Source organism: Mustela nivalis (genome assembly GCF_964662115.1).
Source record: "Mustela nivalis genome assembly, chromosome: 13".
Classification (NCBI taxonomy): Eukaryota; Metazoa; Chordata; class Mammalia; order Carnivora; family Mustelidae; genus Mustela; species Mustela nivalis.
In genome coordinates, this window is record NC_139032.1 from 5,224,624 (window position 1) to 5,240,169 (window position 15,546).

General features: G+C 38.0%; 1 protein-coding gene across 7 annotated transcripts in view; it reads right to left on the bottom strand.

The window, feature by feature from the left end:
- Positions 1-15,546, bottom strand: part of RIC1 (RIC1 homolog, RAB6A GEF complex partner 1) — a 142,625-nt gene that overhangs the window by 101,078 nt on the left and 26,001 nt on the right. For all 7 annotated transcript variants that reach the window (XM_082694269.1, XM_082694268.1, XM_082694267.1 and 4 more), the window contains exon 2: positions 7,212-7,319. Coding sequence is in view for 4 of the 7 variants with exons in the window: in XM_082694266.1 (XP_082550392.1) it covers positions 7,212-7,319 (108 nt within the window). In the remaining 3 variants the exon portion in view is untranslated. The remainder of the gene's footprint in view (positions 1-7,211; positions 7,320-15,546) is intronic.

The window sequence follows — 15,546 nt, forward strand, 5'->3', positions numbered from 1 at the left end:
CAAAATAGAAGATTTGAACAGATCAATTACCAGCAAAGAAACTGAACCAGTAATTAAGAAACTCCCAGCAAACAAAAGTCCATAAAGCTTCTCTGGTAAACTCTACCGAACAGTTAGAGTTAATACCTATTCTTTTCAAACTATTCCCCCCAAAACAGAAGAGAAACAAAAAAAGCTTCCCAAGTACTCTATGAGGCCAGCATTACCCAAATTTATTCCATGAGGCCAGCATTACCCTAATACAAAAACCAGACAAAGATATTACAAAGAAAGAAAATTAAAAACCACTATCTCTGATGAACACAGGTGAAAAATCCACAACAAAGTATTGGCAAACAGAATACAACAGTACATTAAAAAAAAAAAAAAAAAACCTCACCACAATCAAGTGGGATTTATTCCAGGGAAGTAAAGGTAGTTCAGTAAGCTCAAAATCAACATGATACATCACATTAACAAGACAAAGGATAAAAGTCATATGATCATTTCAATAGATGCAGAGAAAGCATCTGACAAAAGCATCACTTTCATCTAGGATAAAAACTCTCAAAGAAATTTTAGAGTAAAAATACCTCAACATAATAAGACAAAAATGTCCATTCTCACCATTTTTATTCAACATAGTAGTCAAAGATCTAGCCACACCAATTAGACCAAAAAGAAAAGAAAAAAATCAAATTAGTAAGGTAAAACTTTCACTATTCGCAGATAACATGATACTACATATAGAAAATCCTCAAGACTCCACCTACCAAAGTACTACTAGAACTGATAAACGAATTCAGTAAAGTCATGATACTAAATTAATATATAAAAATTTTGTTCGTTTCTGGGGCGCCTGGATGGCTCAGCGGGTTAAAGCCTCTGCCTTCGGCCCAGGTCATGATCCCAGCACCCTGGGATCGAGCCCCGCATCAGGCTCTCTGCTCAGTGCAGAGCCTGCTTCTCTCTCTCTCTCTCTCTCTCTCTCTCTGCCTGCCTATCTGCTACTTGTGTTCTCTGTCAAATAAATAAATAAAATCTTAAAAAAAAAAAAAAGAAATTTTGTTCGTTTCTATAATTAATAATGAAGTAGCAGAAAAAGAAATGTAGAAAATAATCCCATTTACAATTACACTAAAAAGAATAAAATACCTAAGAATAAAATTAACCGAGGTAAGACTTAAGACTCTGAAAACTATAAAACACCGATGAAAGAAACTGAAGGTGACACAAACAAATGGAAAGATATTCCATGCTCATGGACTGGAAGAACCAATATTGTTAAAATGTCCATGCTACCTAAAGCAATCTACAGATTTAATGCAGTATTTATCAAAATATTAACAACTTTTTTTCACAGAGCTAGGAAAAAAAAAAGGCACAATTTGTATGAAACTGCAAAAGAACCCAAATAGCCAAAGCAACCTTGAAAAAGAGGAACAAAACTGTAGGTAATCACAATTCCAGACTACAACATATACAATGAAGCTGTCGTAATCAAAATAGCATGGTACTGGCACAAAGACACATAGATCAATATAACAGAATAAAGAGCCCAGAAATAAACCAACAATTACATGGTCAATTCACTTTTTAAAAAGAAGGTAAGAACATACAATAGAGAAAAGACAGTCTCTCTTCAGCAAATAATGCTGGGAAAACTGGACAGTGACATTCAAAAGAATGAAACTGAACCACCTTCTTACACCACACACAAAACTAAACCCAGAAAGGATTACAGACCTAAATGTGAGACCTGATCATAAAATCCCTAGAGGAAAACACAGGCAGTAATTCAGTTGAGTTTGGCTAAAGAATCATTTGTCTAGATTGTCTCCTCTGACAAGGCAAACAAAAGCAAACAAACTATAGAGACGAAACCAAAATACAAAGCTTTTCGCACAGGGTAGGAAACTAGCAAAACACAAAAGTCACCTACTAAATGGGATAAGGTATTTGCAAATGATGTATCTGATAAGGGATTAGTACCCAAAATATATAAACTTACACAACTCAACAACCAAAAAACCCTCAAATAATCCAATTAAAAATGGGCAGAGGACCTGCACAGATGTTATTTCCCAAGAAGACATACAGATGGCCAACAGGCACATGACTAGATGGTCAACATCACTCATCATCAGGAAAATGCAAATCAAAACCACAAGGAGATATCACCTTATTACTGTCAGAATAGCTAGAACCAAAAACACAAGAGCTCCTACCTCTGAAGTAATTTTATGAACAGTCATGTGCCACCTGAGCCTCCAACAGACAAAACAAACAAAAACACAAGAAGTAACTGTTAGTGAAGACATAGAGAAAAGGAACCATCATGCACTTCTGGTGGGAATGCAAATTGTAGCAACTACTGTGGAAAGTAATATGGAGGCTCCTTAAAAAATTAAAAATAGAAATCCCATCTGTTCCAATAATTCCACTATTGGGTATTTACCCAAAGAATATGAAAATATTTGGTAAATACCCAAATATTCTTTGGGTAAATATCACTTACTTGAAAAAATATACGCACTCCCATGTTTACTGAAGCATTATTTATAACAGACAAATTACGAAACAACCCAAGAATCCATCCCCAGATGAAAGGAAAAAGAAGTGAGGTACATATATATGCAATGGAATATTACTCAGCCATAAAAATGACTGAAATCTTGCCATCAACAACGACATGGATGGACCTGGACAGTAGAATGCTAAGAAAGTTAGAAAAAGACACATACCATATGTTTTGCACTCATTTGTAGAATTTAAGAAACAAGAGGAAAAAAAAAACCAGACTCTAAAATACAAGAGAGAACAAACTGGTGACTGCTGCAGAAGAGTTGTGTGGGGAGGATGGGTGAAATATATAAAGGGAATTAAAAGTACACTTATTTTTTTTTTCCCCAAAGATTTTATTTATTTGACAGACAGAAATCACAAGTAGGCAGAGAGGCAGGCAGAGAGAAGGGGAAGCAGGTTCCCTGCTGAGCAGACAGCCTGATGTTGGACTCAATCCCAGGACCCTGACCTGAGCTGAAGGCAGAGGCCTATTAACCCAATGAGCCACCAGGCGTCCCAAGAGTACACTTATCTTGATGAGCACTGAGAAATGTACAGAATTACTGAATAATTTTTTAACCTGAAAATAATTAACACTGTATATTAATTACACTCCAAATTAAAAAACATTTAATAAAATTCATAATTTTCAGATGTCAAAAATATTTCTCTTTGACTTTTTCTTAATAATTTAAATATGCTGAACTATTTTTAATCCATTATCCTTACAAAAACAGGCAGGAGTGTAGACTGGTAGGTAGCTGGAAGTCTGCAGAACTGAGGAACTCCTCTATATTTTGATAATGTGGACCATTTTCTGATGATTAACCTGGTCAGCACTATATAGCATAGACTAAAAAAAGGACAGAAAGCAGAGAGGTAAGTTAACGTAGAAGTTAAGAAGACAGGCATACCTCTGAGATGCTGTGGCTTCAGTTCCAGAACAAGTCAGTAAAGTGAATTTCACAATAAACAAATTAGGAATTCCAGCGCATATACAAGTTATATTTATACTATACTGTTGATTTTTCGGTATGCAAGAGCATTATGTTTAAAAATACAACGTAATTGGGGTGCCCGGGTGGCTCAGTGGGTTAAAGCCTCTGCCTTCGGCTCAGGTCATGATCCCGGGGTCCTGGGATTGAGTCCCGCCCCGGTCTCTGCTCAACAGAGAGCCTGCTTCTCCCTCTCTCTCTGCCTGCCTCTCTGCCTACTTGTGGTCTCTGTCTGTCAAATAAATAAAATCTTTAAAAATAATAAAAATAAAAATAAAAATACAACGTAATACCTTAATTAAAAAATACGTGATTGCTAGCAAAACGCTATCATCTGAGCTTTCTGCAACTCAAAATCTTTTTGCCGGTCATGGCTGCTGACTGAACAGGGTGGCAGTTGCTGAAGGTCAGGGTGGCTGAGGCCACTTCTTCAAACAACAATGAAGTTTGCTGCATCGACTGACTCTTCCCTTCATGAAACTTTCTGGGCAGCCTGCAATGCTGTCTGATAGCTTTTACCCACAAAACTCTCACAATTGTGGGGTCAAACAAACCTCCCAAACCCACGTGCTGCTCTATGCACTAAGCGGATGCGATATTCTAAACCCTCTGTTGTCATTTCAACAGTCTTCGCGGCACCTCCCCCGGGAGCAGATCCCACCTCCACAAACCACTTTCTCTGCTCGCTCGTCAGCAGCAGCTCTTCATCCGTCCACGCTGTATCCGGACTCGGCAGCGGGTCCGTCCCGTCCTCCGGCTCCACTTCTGACGCTGGCTCTCTTGCTACCTCCACCACTCCTGCAGTGACCTCTTCCTCTGAAGTCCTGAGCCCCTCAAAGTCCTCCATGAACACTGGAATCTACTTCTTCCAAACTCCTGGTAACGCGGACATGATGATCGCTCCCCATGAACCATGAATGCTCTCCCGCGCATCTAGGACGGTGAATCTTTCCCAGAAGGTTTTCAACTGACCTTGCCCAGATCCGTCCGAGGAATCGCTACGTACAGCAGGTAGAGTCCTGCGAAAGGTACTCCTTAAGGAAGAAGACTTGAGTAAGAAATAAAACAGAGACAAAGACTCCTAAGCACAGAGAGCCAACCGGTGGTTGCCAGAGGGGCAGGCAGAGGGGGTTGCCGGAAGGGGAGGGGGGATGGGGAGCGATGCGGGGGACCAAGAGCACACTTATCCTGATGGGCGCCCAGTAACCACTGCTGAATCATGATACTGCACCCCTGCGCACCTGAAACTAGGAGACCACTCTGTTATACTCCAATAAAAAATGAACATAATTAATTAAAAAAATTAAAAAAGACTCATTTCCAGTTGAAATGACTCCTTGATCCACGGGCTGCGGAACAGTTGCTGTGTTAGCAGACATGAAAACAACGTAAAGCTCGCTGTCCGACTCCATCAGAACTCTGGGGCCATCAGGTGCACAGTCGCTAAGTGATGATATCTTTTTTCTTTTTTTCCTTAGGCGGGTCTCAACAATGGGCTAAATATGCAGTACACCATGCTGTGAACAGGTGTCCTGTCCTCTAGGTTCTGCTGCTCCATTCACAGAGCACAGGCACAGGAGACTTGCCGTAATTCCTAAGGCCCTAGGACTGGAGACGTGATAAATCAGCACCTGCCACACGTTAAAAGTCACCTGTCGCACTGGCCCCGACCAGACGATCAGCCTGTCCGTGGAAGCTGTCAAGGCAGCACTGACTCCTCCTGTCTAGCCGGGAAAGTCCTTGATGGCACGTTCTTCCCATGGGAGGCTTTCGTGTCACCCTGAAAATCTGCTGGTCAGTGCGGCCGCCTTCGGGAACGATCTCGATCTTCCGGATCACCCGGATCTCCTGGTCACTTGCTGCAGCTCCCACGGCAGCGCGTGCTGCTTCGCCTTGCGCTTTCGGGTCCCGGACGCGGCCTCCTTCCTGAAACCTCAAGCCCGGATCTCTGCTCGTGTCAGGCTTCGTTCCTGCAGCTTCCTGCCCTCTCTCTGCCTGCACGGAACCGGAGGGAGTCAGGGCCTTCCGCTTTGGCTGAGGAGAATGTCGTGGCTGGCTGGACCTCTTCTCCACTGAAGCTTCTCTGTAGCAGCAATAAAGCTGTTTCACTTTCCTATCGTTCGTGTGTTCACTGAGGTAGGACTTTCAATTTCCTTTAGGAGCTTTTCCTTCGATTCACAACTTGGCTAACCGGCATCAGAGGCCTCAGCTTTCAACATGCCTCCCTCCCCAAGCTTTGGTCACGTCTAGCCTTCGGGGGACAGCGAGAGGCCTGCAGCTCCTCCTTCCAGTTCAACACTTACAGGCCATTGTGGGGTTATTAACTGACCTGATTTCCATATAATTGTTTTTTAGGAGACTGGGAGACCCACGGAGAAAGACAGGGAAACAGTGGATCAGTAGAACAGTAGAACAGTCACAGCACACACCGTCACAAGATTCATCGATTAAGTTTGCTATCTTTGTGGGCACTGTTTGTGGCACGCTAAAACAATTTCAATAGTAACATCAAAGATCACGGATCACAAATGACTATAACAATTATAACAATAATGAAGTCTTGAAATATTGTGAGAATTTCCAAAATTACCAAACCTTCAATTTATAAAATATGCAGTAACGTCAATGCACAATAAAGCAAAGCATACTAGAAGTTATACCTTTACAGTAAATGGAATCTAAATACCTAATTTAATCCCTTCTTTCCAATATACACCAGCTGTATAACTTTGAATAAAACTTATTTCCTCAGCTTTTAATATAATTTCATATATTATGAAAGACAACGGTATGGATTTCAGGTGTCAATTTAAAATTTAAATGCGGGACGCCTGGGTGGCTCAGTTTGTTGAGCCGCTGCCTTCGGCCCAGGTCATGATCCCAGCGTCCTGGGATCGAGTCCCGCATCGGGCTCCTTGCTCGTCAGGGAGCCTGCTTCTCCCTCTGCCTCTGCCTGCCACTCTGTCTGCCTGTGCTTGCTCTCACGTCTCTCTCTATGACAAATAAATAAATAAAATCTTAAAAAAAAAAAAAAAACCTTTAAAAATAAATAAATAAATAAATAAATAAAATTTAAATGCAATGATCCACTTGTAGTGATTATAATAGTACTTACATACTAGATGCTCAATAAAAATTAATATATATGACTGCTATTCAAATTAGGTGATGACAGTCCAAAAAATGACAGTGACAAAACGCAGATGGATAAGGTAAAATTGACCAGATCCAAGCACATTAATGGAACAGAGAAGAAATGCAGAAATAGATCCAAAGGGATATGAAAATTTAATGTGACAAGAAATATAACTACTACCATTTTTGTGAGACATCCTTAAGGACTGCCTTAAAACATAAATTTGGAAGCATCCCCATGAGAACAGAGGTGAAAGCTTTATGATTTTGGATTAGACTTCAAGGACAAAACAGGAAAATGAAAAGAATAAAGAGAAAAGGATACAGGGCACTATTTGGGGGATGGGAAGAAACAGAAGAATCACAAAAAGATATAATTAAGAATAGCAACAGAAGAATCGTACAGCAATTCCTATCAGGAGAGATAAATGCTAATGGGTGGGAAAGACTGAAATGAAGTCAGCTAAAATAATCAAGTTCAGATGCAATGTTACGATTTCACAAGAAAACACTATTAAAATTTAAAACTCTACTTACTGACACAGCTATCATGGTACTATCTGGCCTCCATTCAGCTTGTTTGTAGGATCCGAACTGAGAAGATGATTTTTCAGGTTCCTTGTAAGTTACAATTAACACACTAGGCTGGAAGGAAAGATATTTTATTAGTATCCCATAAAATATATACAAAACAAATTTAAAATAATTTATCATGGAGTACTCTGAAAATCTTTTAATAATTCTAAACGTGTATAAAAGATAACAACAGAAGCCATGAGCCCTAATTAGCCCAACAAATCAACTGAAAAGAACCGAAAGGAAAAATGATCTGAAAAGAAGTGTATCTACTAAAGTTATTAAATTGATAGTAAGTAACTTTCAAAAACAGAAACAGGCAAGATGGGTTCTCTAGTGAATTCTACCGAACATTTAGGAAGAAATTATACAAATTCTCCACAATCTATTCCAGAAAACAGAAGCAGAGAGACTACTTCCTAACACTTTCTGAGGTCAGCATCAGTCAAAAACTAAAACCAGACAAAAAATTACAAGAATATAAAACAGCAGACCAATATCTCTCATAAATATAGCTGTAAAAATTCTCAACAAAATATTAGCAAATCTAATGCAACAATGTTAAAAAGAATGAAATACTACAACCAAGTGGAATTACTCCAGGTATGTAAGGCTGGATCAAAATGCGGAAATTAATGTAATCCATTACACATCAACAGGCTGAAGAAGAAAAACCACATGATCACACCAATACACAAAGAAAAAGAACTTAACAAAATTCAGTACCCATTCATGATCAAAACTCGTGATAAGCTAAGACTAAGGGGAACTTCTTCAATCTGACAAAGAATACCTACAACGAACCTGTAACTAACAACATACTCACTGTTAAGAAACTAGAAGCTTTTCTGCTAAACTCAAGAACTAGGTAAAGACACTCCCTCTCACCACTCCTTTTCAAAATCACACTGGAAGTCCTTGCTAATGTACTAAGAAAATAAAATAAAAGGTAACAGATTGGGAAGAAGTACAACTTTGTTTGTTTATATATAACACAACTGCCTACATAGTAATCCAAAGGAACCACCAACAAAATAACATGGTGATAACAATTATTAGTAAGGTTACAGGATGTGATGGTCCTACAAAAATCAATTGTTGGGGCATCTGGGTGTCTCAGTGGGTTGAGCCTCTGCCTTCAGCTCAGGTCAGGATCTCAGGGTCCTGGGATCAAGCCCTGCATCAGGCTCTCTGCTCAGCTGCGGGCCTGCTTCCCCCACCCCTCTCTCTTGCCTGCCTCTCTGCCTAATTGTGATCTCTCTGTCAAATAAATAAATAAAATCTTTAAAGAAAAAAAAAAAATCAACTGCTTATTTAACAGCAATGAACAAGCAGAAGTTGAAATTAAAAACACAACAGCATTTGTATTAGCAATCCAAAATGTATTTAGGCATAAATCTAATTAAATATGTAAAAGATCTATATAAGGAAAACTACAAAACTCTGATGAACAATTTAAAATGAACTACATAAAGGGAGGGATATTCCAAGTTCATGGACGGGAAGATCCAATATTGTCATAATGCTAGTTCTTAGAACTAGCACTACAGACTCAACACAATCCAAATCAAAATCACAGCAAATTATTTAAGAGACAGCAACAGGATGACTCTATAAAGTTTATATGGAGGCAAAAGACCCAGAATGGCCAACTCAATATTGAAGGAGAAGAACTAAGTTGAAGAACTTGATGCTACTTCAAGACTTACTATAAAGACACAGTCATGAAGACAATGTGGTATTGGCCAAAGAACAGAAAACAGATCAACAGAACAGAGAGCCCAGAAATAGACCCACAAAAAAAACCAGTCAAGTGATCTCCAACAAAAGAGCAAAGGTAATACAATGGAGAACACGTAGTGTTTTCATCAAATGGTGCTGAAACAACTGGACATCCACTTTCTGGTAGTATGAGAAGTTCCAGAGGGTCACCTTGCACTTTCCCTGCCACTGTCCCAGAAGCAGCCATTTTTCCAGAGACCTCTGTTTCATTTTTATTAGAGAATCGTATTTAAAAAAGATCTGCGGGCAGCTGGGTGGCTCAGTTGGTTAAGCGGCTCCCTTTGTCTCAAGTCATGACCCCCAAGTCCTAGGATCGAGTCTCGCACTGGGGTCCCTGCTCAACCAGAAACCTGTTCTCCCACTATCTGCCGCTACCCCCCACCCCCGCTTATGCACTCCCTGTCAAATAAATAAAGTATTTTTAAAAATAATGAAAAACAAGATCTGGAAACAAGATGAATATTGCTAGTGGGGTGTCACTGCTTCTAGGTCCTCTCAGCAAATACAGTAGGAAAACATACAAACTTATACTAAACCATATATGACATATTATCTCTACATTTCTTTCCACGTATACATATGTACATATTTACACACAGAAACAATGGAGGATAATCAAGCACAATGTGGCTTGTTCTAGTCTTTGTCCCTTAATTGTAACTTTTCTTTGTTATCATTTCATACAATTAATTTAGCTCTTTGTTCAACTCTACTATTTGTACAGACTAGTTTGGAACTGCTAAGTATATTCCTATAGCAGACACATTTACCAACTAGAATACAGTTTTTACGCTACCCTCTTTTACATTAGCATTTGTAAAGTGTTACATAGATCATTCCCTTAAAACCTTTCTTTAATCTCTAAAAGCAAAATTCAAAAGTTTCTAAGAAGCTAGCAATAACCCCAATACATTAAAATTGCTAGAAATCAGTTGTTTGTACTTCAAATATCAACTAAAAATTAAAAATCAGTATCTTGGCAGGAGTGACATCAGCAAGATGGGAGAGTAGGAAGCTCTGGTCTCTTCTCCCCGCCAACAAATACATCAATTCAGGAACAATTCACAGAAAAACTCCCTTTGGTGAGAAATCCAGAATCTAATATCTGACAGGTACCTGAAGGCTGGATGAACACAAAATCAGACTCACCAAAGCTGCTAGGGAGATATGGGACACCCTTCTGCCAGAAGCCCCACCCCCAACACAGGATAAAACCCTCCACCTCCAGCTTCTACTTGGGAAGGAGAAAAACCCGCAAATCCAATGCCCCAATTTTCTGGGGGCTGCCCAAAGGGAGGCAAGAGGGTCTCCTGCCTTTCATGAGACATTGATAAGACCTGGCTAATCTAGCCACCAGGGAGATTGTGACAGCAGAAATAGAATTTGGGTAGCAATTCCCATAGCCCCTCCCCTGACTCAGCACAGAGCTAGTGGATGGGGGTGGGGAGAACAGCTGCCACCTTCTCCACAGGGAGAGACTGGATGGAGCATAGAACAATCCACCTTTTCTGAAGGACACCTCAGGAATGGCTTTAGTTCACTTGTTACAGTGCATTGAGGGGATTCAGCATACCTTAGACACTTGGGAGACACAGGAAAAAAAAGAAGAAGAAGAGGAGGAGGAGGAGGAGTGTTGGACTAGCATGAAGGGTTGAGTGGTCACCAGAATCTCTGGCCAGACTGACAGCGGGGCAGGGAGGTGTCTTCTAAAATATTAGACCAGTCCATGAAGAGTGGGGCTGTAACTGTTCTGTCTAATGCACAGACACCAAAAGTCAGTCAAGGAAGTTGAAGAAATAGGACAATGTGTTCCAAACCAAGGAAAGAAGATTAATCTCCAAAAACAGACCCAAATGAAACACAGCTATAAGATTTACCAGAAAGATAATTCAAAATAACCATCATAAAAATGCTGCAGTTGAAAGAACAATGGATGAACAAAGTGAGAATTTCAACAAAAGAAAGGAAGTATACAATAATAACAAACAGAAATCATAAAGCTGAAGAATATAACTTTAGTAAGAAATTTAATAGAGAAGTTCAACAGCAGACTAGATCAAGCAGAAGAAAGGATCAGGGAACTCTAAGAAATGTCACTGGAAATCATTCAATCACAAGACCAGTAAGAAAAAAATGAAAAAGAATACAGAAAGCTTAAGGAACCTATGGGACAGACACCAAAAAAGCAGACCAATGTATGCGCAGCAGGAAAAGATAAAGAGTAATGACCTGAACCCTTATTCAAAAAAATAATGTCTGAAAAATTCCCAAATCTGGGGGAGGAAAAGGACATACAGATCTAAGAAGCCCAGAAAAACCTGAAAAAGAGAAATTCAAAGAAATACACACTGAGAAAAATTATAATCAAACTGTCAAAAGTAAAAGCAGTGAGTATTTTGAAAGCACAAGGAAAAGGCAACTTGTCATGTAAAAAGGAACCTCATAATACAAGAAGTGGGTTTCTCAGCAGAAACCTTACAAGCCAGAAGGGTGTGGGATAAAGAGCTGAAAGAAAAAAAGCTGCCAACTAAGAAGAGTATATCCAGTAATAGTGTCCTTCAAAAATGAAGGCAAGATAGTCTTTCCTAAACAAACAAAAGCTGAGAGAGTTCATTACCACTAGACTTGCTTACCAGAAACCACATTAGGTTTAAGAACATACATAGGCTGAAAGCGACAAGATGAAAAAGTTACTCCATGCAAACAGTAACCAAAGGAGAAGACAGAAGGTTATATCAGCCAAAACGGACTTTAAGTCAAAAAGTGTCAAAAAAGATAAAAGATCTTATATGATAAAAAGGTAAATTCACCAGGAAGACCTAACAATTATAAATAATAGACACACTAGTATATTATGTGTAACATCAGAGCATCTAAATAAACAAAGCAAATATGTGCAGAACTGAATAAAGTAGTAAACAGCAGTACAACAGTAGGGCATTTCAATGTCCCACTTCCAGTAATGGACAGAACATGGACACAAAAATCTACGAAGATACTGAAGACCAGAACAACACTACAGATCAAATGAAGCTAAAATGTCTATGCAGAACTTTCTGCAAACAGCAGAACACACAATTCTTCTTCAGTGTATATGTAACATTCACCAGGACAGATCTCGTGTTAGATCACAAGTCTTAAATTTAAGACTGAAATCAAATCAACTATCTTTTTTGATCACAATGGAATGGAATTAAAAATCAACAGGAAAAAAGCAGGGGGGGTGGAGAGGGAAAGAAAGAGGGAGGGAGGGAGTCAAGGGAGGGAGGAAGAAAGGGAGAGAAGAAGGAAAGAAGAAGAAAAAGGAAGGATGGGAGGGAGGGAAGGAAAGAAAGAGAAAGAGTAAGAAAGAAAACTCACAAATATGTGGAAATTAAACACGTCCTTGAACAATAATGAGAGTCAAAGAAGAAATCAGAAAGGAAATTAGAAAATACCTGGAAACAGATAAAACCTAAAAATACAACATACCAAACCATGGGATATAGCAAAAGCAGTACAAAGAAGGGAGTTTAAAAGCAATAAATCTCTACATTAAAACAGAAGATCTAGAATCAAACTAATTTTATATACCTCAAGAAACGAAAAGAAGAAACTAAGTCCAAAATCAATAGAAAGGAAGACAATTATAAAGAGCAGAAATAAATGAAATAAAGGATAGTAAAATAATAGGGAAAAAAAAGTTTTTTGAAAAGATAATACTGACAAAACTCCAGCTAGACTTAATAAAAAAAAAACCACACACACACACTCAAAGAAATATAAAATAAGACATGACAACTGATACCAGAAAAATACAAAGGATCACAAAGATAACTATAAACAACTCTATGTCAGCAAACTGGACAACACTGAAGAAATAAGAAAATTCCTAGAATATAGAACCTCTCAAGACTGAATCATGAAGAAACAGAAAATCTGAAAAGACCCATAACCAGTATGCAGATTAAATCTGTTAATCAAAAACCTCCCAACAAAGAAAAGCGCAGGACCAGATGGCTTCACTGATAAATTCTACCAAACATTTAATGAAGAATTAATGCCAGTCCTTCTCAAACTCTATCAAAATACTGAAGCAGGAGGAACACTTTCAAATTCATTTTATGAGGATTGCAATACACAGATACGAAGCCAGATAAAGGCACTACTGGTAAAGAAAATCATAGGTTACTATTTCTGACTACAGATGCAAAAATCCTCAAAGAATGAGTAGAAAAGTGAATTCAACAGCACATGAAAAAAAAAATACACCACAACCAAATTTGACTTATATTCTTGAGATGCAAGTGTGGGTCAATATATAAGTCAATTAATATGATACACCATGTTACCAGAATAAAGCATAAAATTCACATAATCATCTCAATAGATGAAAAAGTATGTGATGAAATTCAACACCCTTTCAGAAGAAAAGCTTTTAAACTATAAATGAAAGTAAAGTACTTCAGTGTAAAGAAGGCCATTTAAGACCTATAGCTTAAATCATACCCAACAGGGAAAATTGAAAGATTCTCCTCTAAGACCAGGAACAAGTCCAGGATGCCTAACGCCACCTCCATTCAACATAGTACTGGATGTCCTAGCCAGACCAATTAGTGAAGAGAAAGAAATAAAAAGCATCCAAGTCAGAAAGGAAGAAATAAAACTGTCTGTTTGCCAACAATATGATATTATATAATGAAAACACTAAAGATTCCATTTAAAAGAAACTAATAACAAATAAAGGAATTAGGTCAAGTGTTAGAATACAAAATTGACATACAAAAATCAACTGTATTTCTAATCACTTAACAATGAGCAATCTGGAGGCGCCTGGGTGCCTCAGTCATTAAGCGTCTGCCTTCCGCTCAGGTCATGATCCCGGGGTCCTGGGATCAAGCCTTGCATCGGGCTTCCTGCTTGGCAGGAAGCCTGCTTCTCCCTCTCCCACTGCTTGTATTTCCTCTCTCGCTGTGTCTCACTCTATCAAATAAATAAATTAAATCTTTTAAAAAATTAGCTATCTGAAAAGGAAATTAGGAAACAATCTTAATAGCACCAAAAATAATAAAATCTTAGGACTAAAGAACTACAGTGGTGAAAAGCTTGTACACTAAAAACTACAAAATACTGATAAAAGAAATTTTTAAAATGGGAAGACATCCCATGTTAATGAATTGGAAGACTTACTATTGTTAAAATCTCCATACTACCCAAAGCAATCTACAAATCCAAAGCTATGTCCATCAAAATCACAATGGTACTTTTCACAGAAGTAGAAAAAAAATTCTTAAATTCATACGGAAGTACAAAAGACTCCAAACAGTCAAGTCAATCATGACCAAGAACAAAGGTAGAGGCATCACCACTTCTTGATTTCTAAATATACTACAAAACCACAGTAATTCAAACAGTATAGTTATGGCATAAAGACAGGCTCAAGCCGATGTAACAGAGAGCCCAGAAATAAATCCACAAGAGCAGGTTGACTGATCTTTAACAGTGTTCTAAGTATATACAATGGAAAAAGTATAGTCTCATTAACAAATGGTGCTGGAAAGATTGGACAACCACATGCAAAAGAATAAAACTGGACTTTTATCTAATACCATACACAAAAATCAATTCAAAATGGGTTAAAGACTTAAAATTACCACCTGAAACTATGAAAGAATGTCTGATTCCACTTATCTAAATAGTTAAATTCATAGTGTCAAAGTGAAATGGTGGTCGCCAGGAGTTGGGGAGAGAGGAGAATGGGGAGCTGCCAATCAATGACAAAGTTTCAGTTAAGCAAGGTTAAGTTCTAGAGATCTGCTGTACAACACATACCCATAGCTAATGATATATTATACCCTCAAAAATCTTAAAGAGAATATCTTGTTATGCACTTGCATTGCAATAAAATTTGTATGTTAACATAAATAATAGTTTTTAATAACTTTATTTCTACATCAAAAAGATAGGCAGTGGAACTATTTTACCACGCTTTTAAAGCCTAATATAATAGACTATGGCTAGATTCTCTTATCTACTTCCAGAGTCTATTGTGACATGTTATTTTAACTGAAGTATTAAAAAAAATCCAATTTTACACAAATTTATAGTTGAGACTTCTTAAATAACTGTAAATATTCTTTGATACTACACCAGAACTTGACAAAGCATAGTTCCTTAAAAAATTGTAGTGTGGAATCTGAATCCTTATCAATAAAGTTTTTATACTCTGTTTCAAAACCAAAAACAAAAGTACTTTGGACAGTACTTACAATGGATAAAGAGAAGAAATGTACTTAGGAAGACTATACAGAATTCATTTTAACAATCCAGAAGTGAAACCTTAGTTTCAAAGGGAACTAAATTTGTTCTAAATTTGAACAGCAAACCAATTTCTAAAAAGAACACGGAGAATTTATGCTACCTGAACTTAAGAACTATTATAAAGTCATAATAACCAAGTCAGTATACTATTAGCATCAAAACGGATCAATGAAAGAGAATCACTGCAACAATCTAGAAACAGAGAAGTCAAATG